General features: G+C 53.3%; 1 protein-coding gene across 6 annotated transcripts in view; it reads left to right on the forward strand.

Moving 5' to 3' along the window:
• The window catches only part of ARNT2 (aryl hydrocarbon receptor nuclear translocator 2), a 169149-nt gene that overhangs the window by 49422 nt on the left and 101128 nt on the right, over window positions 1-18599 (forward strand). For 5 of the 6 annotated variants that reach the window (XM_046653232.1, XM_046653233.1, XM_046653231.1 and 2 more), the window contains 2 exons: window positions 5532-5745; window positions 9572-9785. In XM_046653232.1, the coding sequence (XP_046509188.1) occupies window positions 5532-5745; window positions 9572-9785 (428 nt within the window). Of the gene's footprint in view, window positions 1-805; window positions 5746-9571; window positions 9786-18599 lie in introns of all 6 variants that reach the window. The other variant, XM_046653234.1, reaches the window with a different exon arrangement.

Below are 18599 nucleotides of genomic sequence, written 5' to 3' on the forward strand. Positions count from 1 at the left end.
TGGCTCCCCGCCTGCTTCTCTTTCTCTCCTGCACAGAGCACTCTTATTTGATGCGATAGGACCCAGATAGCTCCAGACTTTGTGGAGAGAGGGGAGGAGGTCACTTCTGGAATCCTAAGTGGTCCTGAGCTGCGTCTCTGGGGAAACTACCAGGCTCTCTCTTCCCCCTTAAAGCCGCAGATATCTGTGCCTCCGTCTCGGCGGGCACTCCAGTTCTGCATCCGGGAGCAGTGAGCGCTCCGCTGAGGAGCCCGGCCGGGTCCTGGTCAGTCGGTGCCTCTCTGAACCTCAGGTTCCTCTTCCATAAAGGGCGGTTGTGAGGGTCACGTACACTCACCGCTGGGAGGCCTTGTGAGCTATGAGGTGCTGCGTGCACATGGAGGGTCAGTGTCCCGCTGAGGGTGGGGATGGTCGGAGCTGGGCCCAGGCCTCGTCTTGGAGGACCTGGGCTTCCTCAGACTCCATCTCCCTGTGTTTCGCGTGAGCCTCATCTTCAACCTAGACATGAGGGTGCCTTGCAGAAAAATGTGCCTGGCATGGCCCCCGGGGCCAGGCGCCTGCCTCCTTCCCTGGTAGGGACATCCTTTCCCTTCCTGGAGAAGCCTCAGCATCCGGGGACACTGCCTCAGTGGATACACCTCCGTGGGTCTCCTCCGGGGGGTCCGTGGCCAGCGTCACTGTGGGGCTGCACAGAGTGGCTTTCCTCAGGCCTATACAGCTCCTGCACGCCCTGCCCTGGTGCCAGGCAGGGCTGGCCAGGGAGTGAAAGATGCTCCTTGACAGCCACCTTCTTTTCTGGCATCAGGGAGGAGTGGCCAGAGCCGGCCTGTGCCTGGACCCGAGGCTGCTGACCCCTGGGAGAGGACCTGTGTGCAGCCCCCAAGCTGCCACCCGTGGTCAGGCTGGGTGCCAGCCCAACTCTGAAGGCCACATTGTCTGCACCTCTGCAAAGGGTCTCTTCCTACCGTCTGACTGCCCCCTCACCGGTCAGCTCTTGGAGGAAAACCCGTGGTAGGGTGAGAAGGGATGGACGCTTCTCGTGCATGAGAAGTCCTGCAGACCTTGATCAAGTCAGGAGCTGCAGACGGAAAGCCTCGTCCATCTGTGCAGTCATCTAGGGTGTGTCCAGTTTGGTGAGTTGTCCGAGAGCGGACGTTATCCCTGTGTGAGCTCTGGAAAGGAAGGACCTCGAGGTGAGCAGCCTTCCGTTCGGATGCCATCGGAGAGAAGAGCAGAGCCTGAGGGCGTGGGGGTGGCGGCCTGGTGGAGCGCGTCCATGTGGAGGGGCAGGCATCCACTGTCTCGGGCAGGGCTGTCCTTGAGGCCACAGTGGTTGGTCAGGAGGTGGCACTGGAAGCTGAGGTGTCATGGACAAGTGTGGCCTTGGTCCCGTCTGTAGCACAGCTGCCCTGCAAATGGTCCCTGTGTGACCCGAGTCGCTGTTCTGCTGGCCTTGAGATGGGACTGTGGCTTTCCAGGTTTGGAGCCTAACCCTGTGGGCGCCCAGGCTGGAGACTGGCCTGGCCGTGTCTGTGACGGTGACGACGTCGGCCCACCTGCCTCCTCGGGGTGCTCACAGCTGGTCACAGCGACGTGAGTAAGGAGAGGCAATGGGAGGGACACAGGTGTGTCCCGCACCTCCTCTCAGCTGGGCCTGCCAGGGGCTTGTAGGGTCTCGGGGCCCTCGGCTTCCTGGAGATTCTCTCTCACAGCATCCTCTCCTGACCCCATGGAGGACAGGGCTCTGTCCTCGCCTGCCCGCTTTCTGTTGCCCTGCTGGTCTGTGAGTCATCTGTCCCGCCCGGCCCCCAGCCCAGCACCCAGACCCGCCCTGCATCCCAGGCATCTCGGGTCTCCAGTGACGGGGAGACCACAGCCCCAGTCTGCCCCATGCTGGGTCTGTGGTCCCCTTCCCGCCAGATGTGGGAGACATAGCTGCCATCCTCAGAGTTCAAGGGCGGTCTTTACTGAGATTTTGCAAAACTCTCCTTTTCTGTGTTTTAATTGAGATGGATTTGTACCTCATCCTCCGATTAAACTAAACTTAGCAGGTCCCCCTTTGGAGCAGAGTTGGAAAAGAAACCCAGTCCATGTGAAGTCATGCCTCCTCTTTCTTGCTCTTGATATCCACAGCCGTGTCCCTGGGGCCAAGCTCTGGGTCCTCCTGGGCCAGCGGAGGTGTCTTTGAAGCCGACAGCTCTGCCTGCATCCCCAGGAATCATTGCTCCTGCACCCGTGTTTATAGGGCTCGTTCCTTTAGTGATGTTACTCGGCCCCCAGTAAGCACGTGCGGCTCACACAGCTCGATGCCGAGTTCACAGGCTCGCTCCCAGCAGACCCCAAATCGCCCCCCGCCCTGTGGAGGCCATGGCCTTGGCCCAGCAGGTGTGGTCCTGGAGGTGTCCTTCTGCTGTCGCAAGATGGCATTTTTCCTCTCCCTCGCCTCCATGAAGTCTTTACAGTGAAACTATACATTCTTGTATGTTTTAATGAATCCAGTAGCTGTGCTCGCCTATTTATCAAATCTCGTTGCTGGGTAACTGGCAGCTGTAAGTCATTGTGCCATTCTGCTGGTAACTCTTTCAGTCTTAGTTCATGAAATGGTCGGGGCGTTTTCTAGACTCGTCAGTGACCACAGTCAGTTTTTAAACAGTCGCCCTAATGTCTTCCTCACCCACCTCGTCTCACGAATTGGGTTTATCGAGCACGGTCCTAACATTGCTTTAGATCTCTAAGAACTTCACGAAGAACGTTCTCCGCCCCCCCCCCCCAAATGTTTATAAAGCGAGACGGTCTGTGAGGATCGGATACAAGCTCTTTGGGAAAGCGTGTCAGAAGCAGGTGCGCCCCGGTCCTGCATGGAGCGGTCGCCGTGGTAACCAGCTGTAGATGTGGACTCGGCTCCCCAGGCTGGGGGCACCCCTGAAGGATGTACAGGAAGGTTTGCATTTCTGCAGATATCAGTCTGGCCACAGCATGCAGACCGACCTGGAGGGAGATGAGACTGGAGAAAGGCCCCTGGGGAGGCTGTTGGTGACCAGCTGGAAGGTGGCGCCAGCCGCTGTGGGCAGTGGGCGTGGAGAAGGTGGAGGATAATCAGGGGATTCACGAGATTTGATGCAGACAGCATTTGGGGGGAAGAAGCAATTTGGTGCATGCTGAATTGAAGACAAGTAGGTGTGGACAGCACATTCCTGTGGTGCCAAGAGGTCAAGTAACTGAGCGTCTGTTGGGATAAGTGGGGACAAGTGGGTCCTGACTCGGGACATTGGAAGTTAGACTCCAGGTGGCATGAATGAGGTGGCCTTCGGGAGTTGCTGTGAGCAGGAGATGGGAGGAAAGCGTGTCCAGGAGCCCCTGGCAGGAGTGTGCAGCGTGTGGGGTGGACACCCCGTGTCCTGCATCGTGAATATCCCGTCCATGAGTGGCGAGTGTTCCTGCCTCATATCTTACCCCCACCGCAGCCCCAGGCAGCGCTCTCTGCACACGCCTCCCTCCCTCTCTGCCTTGATGCCGTGCGAGCGGGCAAGGTGGGGTAAGGCGCCTGGCAGGCTCCCCCAGGCCTTCCCCCAGGTGCCCATGGGCCGGCACCTGCACAGCATCCTGTGACAGGCTCCTGACAGAGGGCATGGGTGGAGGGATGTTGATGAAGACCCAGTTCTGGGTGGGCTGCCATGGCTTCTTCTCTGCTTTGGAATCATGGAGAGAGAGAAGAACAACTCACTGGAGCACGCAGGAATGCCCTGACTAAACTTTCCCCTCTCTCTCTGTGAGTGCCCCCACCCCTTCTCCTCTGGGGACCTTTTTTCTCCCCACAAAGCCCTGCCCGGGAGAGCCATTCCTCCTAAACCACGGGCATCCTTCCCTGCCCGGGGGTGTCCTGGCCCCGTGGAGCGAGCCCACTCTCCTGCCTCTGGAAGTTCCCACCATCTGTCCATCTGCCAGCTCCAAAGGGCTCCCACTTTAGGGTGAGGAGAGCACCAGGGCAGAATCCCCTCGGTGGCCTCAGCCTGTCTTTCCTTCTCCCTCCCAGCAAGGCTCACCCTCCTCGGAACCTCTCTCAGGAGCCAGCCACAGGGGCGTGGAAGATCCAGGCCCTGTCCACAGCCTGGCCTCCATGGCAGCTTTCTCTCTGTCAACTCTGTCCCCACTTCTCAGGCTCATGGTCCCAATGCCAGGCCTTTCTTTGATCCTGCTGGTCGTGGTCCCAGAGCACACCTCCATCACTGCTGCTGGCCTGGCCCAGCTGCCTCCCAGCTCCTCCCCTGCCTTTCCAGCCCTGTCCCCCCAGGACCACCTTCTCCTCCTCTCTCGCTGTCTCCTGTGGTTTTTACTTTCCTTTTGGGGCATTTCATCATATTCTGCCTTCATTTCCACTATACAAACTGATGTTTTATCTTCCTAGTTAACCCCCCATGCTTGCTCATTGGAGCCAACTTTCCTTGTCTCTCTGTGCCGGTGAGCCCCTCGCAGAGCCCGACTCAGTGGTCTTAGCATAGGAGGTGCTCGCTGGGCCCCCAAGGCAGCTTCCCGAGGTGCGTGTTCACATGTGACTTCCACATGATTCATCGTGTCAGTCTGTCCCCAGCCCAGGCGGGTGGGGTGTCAGCCCGATTAATCCCTGCAGGGTCGGGGGGCAGCCTGGCCTGAGGTTGTCCCTTTCTTGCTGTTGGTGTCATTCTCATACTTGGAGCCCCGGAGAAACCCTAAATCCTACAACAGACCTGTGGGCTATTTGTAGACAGTTCTTTTATCCCAAGAAACAGTTTGGTCTTAGTGTTGCTGAACTGAGTCCACTGTCACTCTCTTTCAAGCCTAAGGTAACCATCCCGAGATGGAAACATTCTATTGTCCCTTCTGCTAGTTTGTCACCTTCACATGTCAGACATTAACCTCAGTGAGTCCTCACAGTGCTTTTTATTAATTGGCATTTGTTTCATGAGCCAGAGATGCACCTGTTGTGTTATTGCGCTGGAGAAAATGTGTTGGGTGTCGAAGAAAGGCTTGTTCACAGCTTTACGTAAAGCAAATCTGTGGCATTGATGTCTGCTTAGCAACACAGGGAACAGCAAGTCTATACTGTAGGGTCAGAGTAAGCCACACGCCCATCAGACAGTAGCCACCTTCAGTGTGCGTGTGTGCGTGTGTGTGGACACACCCACCGTGTGCGGACTCGTGGGTGCACCCAGAAAGCGTGTTGCGTTGACTTTAGACGGCTGAAGGATGATGTCATAATTCTTTGTGCTTGTTGAAAAGTGCTCAGGTTCACGGGAACAGTTAGAAGATTTTAGGGCGGCTTTAGGGATAAGACTGAGCCATCTGCTCCCCGCACACAGACACGAAAGCTCGCTGAGGATTCCCAGCAAAAAACGCTGGGTAGCGGCTGACCCAGAAGCCTCCATTGCTTCTTTGGGGCCTGTTTCTTGGTCGCTTGGTGTCAAGGGCAGGTGGTTTTATCCTGTTAGACGGTAAACCCCGGTCTGATGTTTCTCTCTCCCGCTCCCCACCCCCGATCTCGTGCTTTCGGGAAGAGAGAATCACAGTGAGATCGAACGGCGCCGGCGGAACAAGATGACACAGTACATCACGGAGCTCTCCGACATGGTCCCCACGTGCAGCGCGCTGGCCCGAAAGCCGGACAAGCTCACCATCCTCCGCATGGCCGTGTCACACATGAAGTCCATGAGGGGCACAGGGAACAAGTCCACGGACGGTGCCTACAAGCCTTCCTTCCTAACGGAGCAGGTACCTGTTCCTCACTCGTCTGTGGTCCTTTCTCCCCTGATCGTGTCATTCTTGGAAGGGAGAAAAGAACAGCATCTCCAAGATGAGATGAGCGATGGGGCGCGGGGTTCTAGGTGGAGGAAGGGACGAAATCAAGAAGTTTTCTTTCCCCTCTTCCCCAGGAAACTTTCTTCAAGGGGGCGTTTGTCCCACCTTTGCATCCTTGCTTTTGTATTTCCCGTACATCTTAATAAGGCATCACTCAAAAAATATGCTCTGAACAAGGTGCATCTGAACAGTGTGCTTCCGTGCTGACACAGGAAAGAGTCGGTGGAAAACATCGCTCTTGTGTGCTGGAATGGTAGTTGCGATCGTCATCTCGGAAATGGTAGTGGCAGTTGTAGCAATAACAGAGACAAGGGTCGTGATAACCAGCACTTCACAGCCTTTGCTGTGTGTCTGGGCGGAGTCATATCCTTTCATGCGGTATTTCGCCCGCCCCTTATTCTGTTATTCATCCCTGCTTTGTCAGTGAGGAAGTTGAGGCTTTGAAAGTGTCAGCAATTCACCCAGTCAGCCACTGCTTCGTGGGGGAGCCAGGAGTTAAACACAGGAAGTGGAACAGTGGGACACAGCCAGGTTTGTTGGACCACAGATCCATATTTTTACCAGCTGTGCTAGTCTTTGGAGAGTTGGTTAGTGTTTCATAAATTTTTACGTGAGCCCAAAGGCCCGTGTTCTGAGTTCTTGTTCTTCCACGTGCTGGTCGTAGGGCCGATCAGCAAACGCTCCAAGCTTCAGCTGGCTCCTCTCTGAAACGAACATGAGCTTTTTGCCTTCCTGACTCTGAGGGCTTCTGCAAAACAGATGAGATGATGGATTTGATGGCACTTTGTCTGGTGAGGCAGGCTGAGGGAGGAGAGTGATGTGGCTGTCAGGCGATGCAGCTGGGGAGTGGAAAGTGTGTAGCGTGTTGGGTCCTCAAGGTGATGGAGTGTTTTACGAGGCACGGAGAGTGTAGCCAAAACGAAAGGGAGCAGGAGTGGCCTGGTGTGGTCGGGGACTTCGCAGAGAGAAACAGCCCTGGCAGTCTGCGAAGGAGCCCCAGAACATGCCCAGAAAGGGGAGATGCAACCTGAAAGCAGTGAGCGAGCCTCAGAGGCAGGAATGAGGAAGGCCTGTCGAGAGGCAGAACCGTCTATTCCGCTGGAGCTGGCAGTCTGCTCGTGTCAGGGAAGCTAGGCCCAGAAAAAGAACGAGGAAAGAGGAGCTAGCCTTTATTACCGCCTGTTGTGTGGCAGACATTTCAGAAGGACTTGACCTACTCCATCCGCATTCTAACCATCCCAGTGGCCACGTGGGACCTCAGCCCGCAGGTGTAAGGAAGAGGCTGTGGGGCCACCATCGCTGGGCCGACATGGGGTGTGTGGTTCAGGGCACAGGTGCCACCTCATTTCCACCTCTCTAGAAAGGAACCCAGTGGTGTCTCCCACTTTGTGTGAATGTGGTGCCGCATGAGGAAGGCGGTGGAGCAGAATGTGTCCCGTGGGGCTGGGAGGGTAATTAGGGATGGATGGCTGTAGGTCACCAGACAGAAACGTAGCAAGCACCCCCTCACTGCTAGGGTCAGTGAAAACCTTTTTATCTACATTTCTTTAATCCTTACAGAAATCCTGCTGGGTCAGAATTTGAAATTAATCTCTTTATGCTTAAGGGGCTAAGGATTAAGAAAGTGGAGTGAAGAGAGAAGACAGTGGTGCACGCATACGAGTCCTCTCCATTTTTCCCTTATGGGTCCCTGTTGTTGAAGATAACAACAAATAACAACAACTGTGTTGGTTGAGTGCCTACTGTGTGCCAGGCCCTCACTAAGTCCTTCACACACAGGATCTCATTTAACCTTGCAAAATCTCGCTGAAAAAAACCACGTGGAAAAAGGGAAGCTGAGGATGCTTGTAACGTGCCCAAAGTTGCACAGCGAAGTGAAAGGGCCGTGGGTGGTGGTCTCCTTTTACTCCCAAACCTGAGCTCTTGAGTCTTCCCATTGGTTTAACTGGAGAGCGAAGGCATGGCTGGTTCTGGCTCGAGGCCACAGGACCTTCGTCACGAGTGACGTGCTTCGGGAAGACAGACACTGGGGAGGAGGGTGGTGGAAAGAGAGGTCCATGATGAGGGTGTGGCTGTCCCATTAGAACTTCCCACAGCCCTTGCAGACTGGATGAAACCATGAAAACCTGGAGGAAGTCACTCAGCCCAAGCTTCCTCTCCTCTGGTGACAGAGACTTCACTACTTTCCCACACATCCTGTTCCATTTTTCACAGCCCTTCCTGTTGGGAAGGGCTTCCCAATACTGGAAATAAAACTGCTGACCCGATCCTCTGCCCCGAGTGAGCATCAGGAGAGACGGGGCTGCAGAAACGCCAAGCCAGGGAAGAGGACAAAATAAACTTCTCCTTAAAAGATGCTTGTAGGGTTCGCTTCTGCCCTGGGTTCCCAGGCAGAGGATGTTAGGACTCCGACCCAGCCAAGGGCTCAGAGACCCCATACCCTCTCCAGGTTCTGCTTACAAGCAGGTCCACGTTTCCTAGTCTCTTGGAGCCCCCTCGGGACTGGCACTTAGGGCCTGGCCAGATGCTCCAGACTCCCTACCTTTTGCCTCCATGCCGCTGGCCCTCTGTCTGTGTTACACTGGAGCTTCCATGTAAGAGTGCATTTGAATAACGGATTCTCAGCAGAAAGTGTTTGCCGACCGCTGACCCAGAAGGATCCCTTTGTTCTGTGGGGCCTGAGCAGCACGTGAGGTGGTTGGAGAGGGGGTTGTGGACCCCAAGGCATGTGGGAGACATGGTTCCTCAACTCCTGTGGCAGCGGAGCCCATTTCATTCAGCTTGATGCGAGGATGACATGAGCCTGGTGACTCAGCATGACCCCAGGGCTGGTGCAGCTAGCCTGTCTTCTTCCCTAAAGTGACATGGACGGTGCCATATGCCTTGTGGCCCCTGGGATTACTCTGAGTCCGTGGAGATGTTTGTCGTCCAGGAGCCCTGGACGTTTGACAGATGTGCAGATGTAGGTGATACTCGTATATCTTCTGCCGGTATCCAGCCCAGAAAGTACAGGAAGAGAAGAGGAACAAGAGTGTGCTGGCAGTGTGGCACATGGTGGGAGAGGAGACCCAGCGTCCCTTTCCTTCTTTCTTCTCACCTTCCTCTTCTCCTTCCCTTCCTTCCATGAGCATCTTTTGCACCAGGCCCTTCTGCTCTGATGACATGACTGCAGTTTGAAGGCGTTAGTGAGGCCGTTCACACCTCTGGCAACCCTGCACCTTCTGATGATCACTCCTTGCTCTCCTGTTCCCCTGGGCTGGAAATTTCCTCTCTCCCTAAGAGAGGGCTCGTCCAGATACTGAGTTTACTGTAGCTGTATCTTAGGGCTAGTACCAGCTTTGTGCACTTTTTAGCTCATTTTCCAGTAAAAAAAAAAAGGCAGTCAAAGTTTCCAAAACTATTTGTGTATCACAGTGAATGTCTGGATAAAAGTTGAAGGTTGCGGGGCTGGCCCCATGGCCGAGTGGTTAAGTTCGTGCACTCCGCTGCAGGCGACCCGGTATTTCATCACTTCAAATCCTGGGTACGGACATGGCACTGCTCATCAAGCCACGCTGAGGCAGCGTCCCACATACCACAACTAGAAGGACCCACAATGAAGAATATACAACTATGTACCTAGGGGCTTTGGGGAGAAAAAGGAAAAAAATAAATCTTTAAAAAAAAAAAAAGTTGAAGGTTGCTAATAAGAAGACTTAATTAACCTGGGTTTGTCCTAACCACTGTCTTTTCTTCCCAGGAACTGAAGCACCTCATCCTTGAAGCGGCCGATGGATTTCTGTTCGTCGTGGCAGCCGAGACGGGGCGAGTGATTTATGTGTCCGACTCTGTCACCCCCGTTCTGAACCAGCCACAGTCAGAGTGGTTTGGGAGCACCCTCTATGAACAGGTGCATCCCGATGACGTGGAGAAGCTGAGAGAGCAGCTGTGCACCTCGGAAAATTCGATGACAGGTCAGTGTAGCCCCCTCTATGAGGCTGTCTGACCCTAGAGAAAAACTTCTTTCAGGAAACAGATCAAGAAGCCGGAGGTCAGAAAGAGCTGCCTAAAGATAAGGGGATATATTTGACTTTAGCTTATGTAATAGCTTCATTTACCCTATAACATTTTAAAAATTCATTTTTAATGCATCACTTTTTTCTGTATTTTACTTGCAATTAGGGGACATGGCCACTAGGAGGCGTTGTTGATACACTACCCTGAGCCACGTGTTCTGTAATGAGGTTTATGCCTCTGGTGTGGGGTTACTTGTGGTCCTGATCACAGGCATTTATTGCCTAGGCCCTAGTTACCTGATATGAAGTTCCTTATTCAAATATTTAAATACAATCAGTTCTGCTGTGACGCAACGTACATTTTCCTAAAAATCACTGCAGTGTACAAAATCATGAAATAAAATCCACAGGGTTTAAGGGGGAAAAAGTGAGTTAGGAGCACAACACTCAAAAATTTGTCAGTGACAGGTAAAATCAAAAGTAAGAACCTAGTAAAAATGGGAGCACACCCTTACACATTAAATGGTTAAGGAATTCATAAATATTACCATCAATATGGCACTTGACCTTGCACCCGACTTTGAAGTTCGCTTGTGGAAATGGGCCTCAGAAGGGTGGCCACTTGTGTGTTATAGTCAGTGGTGCAAGGACAGTCATGTGGCATTAGACAGAAATGAAAAGAAAGTTGAACACCAGCATGGATGGTGTGGCTCGTAACACTCACGGTAAACTGTGGGAGCTGGTAGGTGCCTGGTGCACATTTTGTATATTTCTCTGTGGCTCAGTTCACCAGGTGCGGTTTGCTGTGTTTGTCTGGTATTCCTTGACGAGGAAATCATGCATAAGCAAACACAAAATTCACATTATTCTCAAATTGTTCCCCAATATATCGATCACATTGGACCAAATTTGCATCTTCAAAACAAGGGTTATAGCAGAATGACTATATGTAATATTTGCATCCCACTGTATGATGGATACATTTGTGCTGTGTACTTCTCCCCACCAAATTGCAAGCTGGTGGCTCTCCTTTACTCTGCGTCTGCCTACAGGCCTCACTGGGTGCTCTGCACATAGTAGGCATTCAGTGGATGGCTGGTCAGAGCTTGGCTCATCATATTGGTGTGCTGGGGCTGCCATAAAAAAGCACCACAGACTGGGGGGCTAAAGCAAGAGAAAGCACAGTTTGGGAGGCCAGAAGTCCCAGATCAGGTGTGGCCAGGGCTGGTTCCTCCTGAGGCCTCTCTCCTTGGCTTGCAGACGGCTGCCTGCTCTCTGTGTCCTCATGTGGTCTTTCCTCTGCGTACACATCCCCGATGCCTCTCTGTTCCTATAAGGACACCAGTCCTATTAGAGTAGGGCTCAACTCTGATGACTTCATTTAACCTTCATCACCTCCTTAAAGGTCCCATCCCCAAACACAGTCACATTTTGAGGTCCTGGGGGTTAAGGCTTCAACTGATGAATTCTGGGGGGGATGCAATCCAGCCTATAAGAGTCATGGTGTTGTCAAAAGTGACAGCTGTTTCTGAACGAGAACAGCAATTTTCTCAGTGTTGGTCCTCATGATGCGTGAAAGGGAGGAAGAAGATAGAGAATGAAGGTGGGAGGACAGGGTCTGCGTGGTGTTCGTCTCTGTGCCTCCTGGGATGACTCGTGACCCGGCTGTGAGCTCTATGTACTTGTAAAACGATGAGGCTGAAACAGACTCAGAGAAAGATGTGCTCGGCCACCCAGCGCCCTGGGCCGAACTAGAGAACTCCATATAGAAAACCTAAGGAACACACCTCATAAAGTCACGCATACGGGAGGGATGTGAAAGGGAAGATAAATCAGCTGGGAAGTGTTGGTTTGACAGCTGAAGTCATTTTTCTGGAAAGAGTTGCCTTTCCCCAGACTTCTGTATTTGGACCACAGGATGTGGCTTTTTGAAACCCAGTCTGGAGACCCAGCTGAGGCAGATGGTCAAGGGTGGGTCTGGCTCACCAGAGTTGGGTGGACATTTCTGTCTGTGGGAAGTCTTAATGTGTCTGGCAGAGTCTAAAGGGGCAGCATGGACCACATTTGAACAGGAATGTCCGCGGGGTGGACACTGGGTGGTGGCTCCCGCAGCTGGAGCTTGTGTAGTGGAGGGAGCCCGTCCGTCAAGGTGCTGGGGAAGACCCAGTGACTGGGGAACAGCCAGGCCTCCTGGCCGGCTCCTCTTATGGGAACAAAGTGGGGATGGAGAAGGGGGTCCTTCTCCTTGGGGTGGTAGAGAAGACCCTCTCGGAGCCAGAGTGTGATGTGAGTTTCCCAGGACGTACAACAGAAAAGCTCATTGATCGGTGGGGGAGCTTGGAGGAGCTCACTCAGCAGGTCTTCTGCTTGGACGGGCCTCAGGGTGTCCTGGCCCTGGGCACAGGGCAGGAGCGGGGCTTTGTCCAAAACCAGCCAAAGTGTACATGTGATAAAAACCCTCAGGGATGATTTGATGCCTTTGATTATTGGACTGGGGCCTCCTCTTGTCCCTCGGCGTGTTTGGTTTCAGGCCTGGAAAGAGGCGACATGGTCCACTTGGTGGGGAGTCAGGGTGGGAGGATGTGGCGCAGGGAGCCAGGCGAGGCCTGTGGGAATGGGGGCGGTCTAACTAGGGGGGCCTGGCCCACTCGGCCTGGAGAGTGTCCCTTCTTTGAGCCTCTCGGTGGGACTTGCAGCCGTGGGACTTGCAGAGTGGCCTGCACTGGACCGGTGGGGTGGTACGTGTGCTGGTGGGAGACACCTGACCACAGGGCCTGCAGACCCTGTGCTGGCTGAGGATCCCAGGAAAGCACGGCTCGCACAGGGTTGCAGTAACAGAGTTTGGTGACGACGGGGTTCGTCTTTGGGGGATTTATCGAGGTGGAGAGACAGCTGGTGGAGACTTCGCTTAGCAACAGCGACACTGCTGGTGGAGAAAGTGTCGGAAAGGGGGTGGGGAGGCCCCGTTCTGGTCTCCACTTGGCCATCTTGGCAAGTTCCTTTCTTCTCTGCCCCTTGTTCTCCTCATCGCAGCCCAGGAAATCTCTTGGGACTGTTAGACTCTGATTCTACTCTTTTGCTCAAGGCCCCCGTGTAGAATTTAATCCACTGCTTTTAGCAGTGGTGGGAGGTCAGAGGAGAGGTCCTCTGGCTCGGGACCATGCGCCTGAGTCCCGTTCCCGTGAGCCCCCTGTTGTCATTGGCACCACCTGTGGGCAGGGAACAGCATTGGCCCTGGAAATTCAAGGGCTGTGCAGAGCACGTTCGTTCTCCAGGACTCGACTTGGCAGGGGGTGAGGAGGACGCAGCTGAGGTGTTCTTATGATGGCTCCCAAGAACCCCACTCCTTTCGAGACGGATTTTGGCAGGAGGGTGAACGGGCTCTGTCATCTCAGGCTGAGTAATTCTGCATGTGAACCTGGAAAACGTCTCCACAGACAAGCCCCGGGGAGGCCTAAACTTTCCCTTTGAATGGGGTGATCAGGATGTGGAAGACTCTGGAGATTCTAGAGGGCTATCGTCTCGGGGTCAGTTAGAGGGAACAGGTACCTTCCTCTCAGAGACCACCATGCTACAAGAGGGGCTGTGGAATCAGTCAGGGCTCCAGTGACAGAAAACCTACTTCAACTGGCTTGAGTGAAAAAGGAAATTCATTGGCTCCTGTAACTGAAAGGAGTTTACTGGCTTCAGGCACAGAAGGATCCAGGTGATGAAAGTTGCTAACCAAAGTACAGTCAATCCTCATTATTTGCAGATTCGGTCTTTGTGAGTTTGCCTACCAGCAAAATTTATTTGTAACCCCAAAACCAGAACTTGGGGAGCTTTCTTGGTCATTTGTGGACATGCGCAGGGTGGCAAAAAATATGAGTCACTCAATGCACGCATTCCAGCTGAGGTCAAACAAGACGGCCTCCTGCCTTCTAGTTTCAGCCTTGTAACTATCGACAGTGTCCTCCTTGCAGGGTATTTTGTGCCGTGTTTTCTGTGCTTTCGTACTTTTTGTTGCTGTTTACAATGATCCCCAGTGTAGCGCGGAAGTGCCATCCGGCATCCTGCAGTATGAGGTGCGCTGTGTTGTCGCAGAGGACGTGTGTTGGGTGAGCTTCCTTCGGCACGAGTCCAGGGCTGCAACTGAGTCCAGTGTTAATGAATCCACAGTAGATGGTGCATGGGCTGTCTTCACACAGAGACACATAGAAGACGGGGTTATGTGGACATTGGCTGACGAAAACGTGGTCACCAGAGCTGGTCTTGCCCCCGTGCTCCCCTTAGGAGTGATGGCTCGGTGTTTCCATGTGTTCTTTTGTGGCTTTTTTCTTTTTCTCTTCTTTCTTTCTTTCTTTTTTTTTTTTTTTTTGCAGTAAGAACACTGACCACGAGATCTATCCCCTTAACGTATTTTGAAGTGCACAATACTATATTGTTAACTCGAGGCCGGTGCTGTACTGCAGATCTCTAGAACTTGTTGATTTGCACAACTGAAACTCTCTACCAGTTGAACACCCACTCCCCGCTTTCCCCTCCTCCAGCCCCTGGCCACCGCCATCTGCTCTCTGCTTCTCTGAGTTTCACTGCTTTCGGTACCTCATCTACATGGAATCGTGCAACATTTGTCCTCGTGTGACAGGCATGTCCTCTAGGTTCGTCATAACGTCATCTCAGTTCATCCATATTGTCACAAATGAGAGAACTGGCTTGTCTTTAAAGGCTGCGTAATCCTGCATCGTGTGTATCTACCACATTTTCCTTATCCGCTCATCTGTCCGTGGGCACGTGGGTTGCTTCTGTAGCTTGGCCGTTGTGATTAATGCCGCAGTGAACGTGGGAGTGCAGATGTCTCTTAAGATCCTGCTTCTGCTCCTTCGGGTTACACTATACCCAGAGTGGGGTTGCTTCTGGGCAGGGCTGGTCCTCAGGCAGGCTCTCCTCGCATGACGAGAGGTGGTCACCAGCAGCTCTGAGCTGACATGCTGCAGGCTCAGCAACACCAGCAGAAACACCATGCCGGCCCCGGGAGAGCCGGCAAATACCCAGGGCTGACTCTCTTGGATCAGCAGGGGCCACCTGCCCTGCCCAATTCCAGTGCCTGGGGAGTCTGAGCCAGGGGGTGAGGCCGGCTTCTCTACCCAAGACACTTGGACCCAAGAGTTGGGGAGATGTGATTTCCCAGGGGAAATTAGGGTGCTGTCACTAAAAGGAGGAAGGGGTGCCACGCAGGCCAACCACAGTTTTGCCCTGGCTGCCGGGAGAGCAAGCCTTGGTGACATTAGAGGTGATGCTTATGGGGAAGGAGGGGGTGTTCTCCCGGGGAACGGGAAGCGTGTTTTTCTCTTGCTGGGAATGCTAGGGATATTTGGGTTATGGGATTCTGAGCAGAAGATGGAGCCAATGTCAGGTCAGAGGAGGGCAGGGATCCGGTTAAAGTTTGGTGGGGGGAGTGATTACAGAAATAATTATCTGGGATCTCTGAGTGACCTGAGCCCCTGCCGCCTCTGGAGAAGGAGCAGAACCCAGCAGAGGCCCAGGGCTTTCCAGGTGATACTCGAGCCTCTGGCTGTAACTGGATATGCCCCAGGGGTGGGGTTCAGAGGGCAAGCAGCGCAGCCAGCCGCCCAGGGGAGCACAGGAGGAGCGAATTCTTCTCCGTGTCTTCCGTGGCCTTTCCCAAGCTCCCCTCTGTGGCTGCTGAACTCTGGAAAACCTCGCTCCTGCTGAGCAGAAACTGGAGACGCCTTGTCAGTGACCTGAAGCCCTGCTCTGCACGGGAAGTGCCCAGGTGCCCTGGCTGGGAAGTGGATGTGGAGAAGGATAACCATGGATGCTTCAAGACAAGGGTGATGCGGCCCATTTCCCCTTCGTCACACTTCTGTGGCTATGATTCTGCTTGGCGACTCCTTCGTTCAGAGAGCTGGGTCAGCATTTTGGTTCAATGTAGGGAAGAACTTTGCAACAGTTAGAACTGTCCAGTGGTGGGAAAGGGTGTACGCCAAAGCTGAATTAATGATTCCTTCCTTCCTTCCTTTCCCTTCCTTCTTCCCTCCTTCTCTTTCTTTATCCAGTAGCTTCTTCATGTAACCATTTATCCAACCATTCGACAAATACCTGTTCTGCAGGGCCCTAAAAGGTCATCTGGGCTGCAGCCTCTCTGCCATCACGGCCAGGAGTTCCCAGCTGTTGTTGAATGAACGGACCCCCGTTTCCTAGCTGTTCCCGCCCAGATTCTTTGTGATAATTTGGAGAGAGTCTAAGCCAGGTTGGTCCCTCACGGCTCTGGCCGGAAAGCCCCTGTGCGTGATTCACATGTCCCAATCAGCTGTGATTAAGGTTCCCTATCTCCCCGAGAGCTTTGCCAGAGTCCAGAGATGCTTTCAGCCTCGGATCACAGCATTTGGCTGGGCTGCGGTCTGGGCAGAGAGCAGCTCACAAGAGCATGTCCAGCCAGCTCTGCTCACTGACCTGTCATCGCATTGCGTTGCTGCCAGAGGTTGAAGATGGCAAGTTCCACTTCACAGTGTCCCCCCGCTTGTCTGGGCGCGAGGACACCTCTGGGACGCTGGACAGATTTTGCTTTCATTTTCTCATTCAACCCTCACAGTGAAATATTAATAACTATAAGGAACTCATACATTTTTGTAGCAGGTTTTTCACCACTTTAGTGGAAATCAACGCTGCCTGCACCTTAGAATCGGTCACAGGGGGACATGTGACAAATGCCCCTGCCCCGGGTTTGGGGAAGGTGTGGTACTCTTACTCTGTGAGAGCTTGCCAGGTGATTCTGATGCACGGGTGGGGTTGAGAACCATTGCTCCTCTGGGCCTTGTCACAGCCCTGTGCTTGGGGGGTTGTCAACCCCATTTCTCAGGTGGGAACATGAAGGTTGGAATCATTGAGAGGTTCCCGGGGCCACACAGCCAAGGCCAGACAGCTGCTACAAAGTTGGGCCGAAGCTTGTGTCTCCTTTGGGGACATCTGGATCCAAAGAGGCCTCGGCTGGCCCGATGTAGTGAGTCTAGTCAGAGTAGCTCAGCCCAGGGTTCTGGGGGCCCCAACTCACAGAGGACGGATGGGGCAGTGCTCAGTGGGGTTCAGGATCATATGAATGGTCAGTGGTGTCAAAGCTTTGAGACTGAAGCCAGATGCCCCGGGGTCTCTGGGGTCTCCCATGGTCTAGTGTGGTGGTCCTCAAGGTGTGTCACTGCTCCAAATGCATGAGCATCACTGGTGAACTTGCTAAAGATGCGAATTCTTGGCTGAAGCCCAAACCTACTGCATCACTCTGGGGCCCAGTGATCTGTATTTTTACACCCCCTCCAAGTCGTTCCGATGCATGCTGAAGTTTGAGAATCGCTGGTTTAGTGAAACCATCCCGGAACTTGCGATCAAGTCACCTGGGTTGAGTCCATCTCTCTTTTGACCTTGTCAAGCTCTTTGCTCTCAGAGTTTAATTTTCCTCTTCAGAAGGGTGGGGGAATGTATGGTTTTGTCAAATGTCTTATTAACTGTGAAACTCAAGGTGAACGTTCATTTGTACTTGGAAGGTAAACCCTGGGGTGCTCTGTGGACCAGCAGTACCTTAGAAATGAGGATCTCGGGTCCCATCCCAGGCCTGCTGGTTCAGGATCTAGATGTTAGTGAGATCCGCAAGGGTTTTGTATGCACGTTAAAGTTTGGGAAGCCCTGAACTAGAGAATTGAGCAAGCTGTAGTTGGGGCTTGCAGAAGGTGGGGTCCGAGCATCCTTCGACTGCTGGGACTGGCATGAAGTGGTGGGATTGGCCTCACAAGTTCTGCAGCCCGGCTTGTATCTGCCCAGCTCTCAGGGCCAGGGCCAGGCCTCAAGGAACAGCCTCTGGAGGTTTACTGCCCTCTTCTCTCTGCCCAGGGCCCAGGCTGACCAGCATGGGGAATGTGCTCCAGCCCTGAGTCTTGCTCTGCAAGGCCACACCAAGGTCGGTAGGAGGGCTGGAGGGTCAGCAGTTGGCGTTCTCCACTACAAAATAGGAGGAGAGCAAATGGACCCAGTTATGCCTGATGCCACAGAGTTCGGCATTCACGTCATGGGACGCACGTGCAGGGGGAAATAGCTGACACTCATCAACATTCAGTCTCAGCCCGCCCAAGGCAGCTGGGCCTTCTTCATAACACTTTGCAAAAGAGGGCAAGGACAGAAGTGTTGAAATCAGCAGTGTAGTTGAATCCTGCAGTGGAGGAATGTCAGGCAGATAATTGGTCCCTCAGGGGTCGCGTGAACTGTGAAGTGCACCCTTGCGGTATCAATTCTGGAAAAATACCGTCCGTTTCCAAACGTCAGCCGTGAAGGTAGCTTCATGGAAACCATACTTACAAATGCATAGCTTATTTTCTTTGAAATACCCAAACTTCGTCTTTGGACTAATGCCAGAATCTGAAATCCTGAACGAATTCCGCAGTGTTTTCCTGCCGTATTAGGTAACATAGATAAATGTGGCAAAAAAAAAAAAAAAAAGTCCCACTTTTATCTGAGTCAACTGTTAACATTGTTATTGGGTTTCTGTTGTTTGAAATAGAAATAACATGTTTTAGTGGCAAGAAAAGCACGTTTATTCGATTCAGACCCCTTGGAAATTGCCCAGTTGTGTAGTAAACACTTAGGCCACCGGATAAAGCTTTTACAGTTGGGCTGCCAGAGATGCTGGTAAAAGCACGTGAGTGGAATCTGAGGATCACCGGGCGGGTGTTGTTCGTAGCTTCACGGTGACTCCCCCGCTGGAAACCGCAGCCCGCTTAGCTCTGT

This window comes from Equus quagga, chromosome 2, assembly GCF_021613505.1.
Source record: "Equus quagga isolate Etosha38 chromosome 2, UCLA_HA_Equagga_1.0, whole genome shotgun sequence".
Classification (NCBI taxonomy): domain Eukaryota; kingdom Metazoa; phylum Chordata; class Mammalia; order Perissodactyla; family Equidae; genus Equus; species Equus quagga.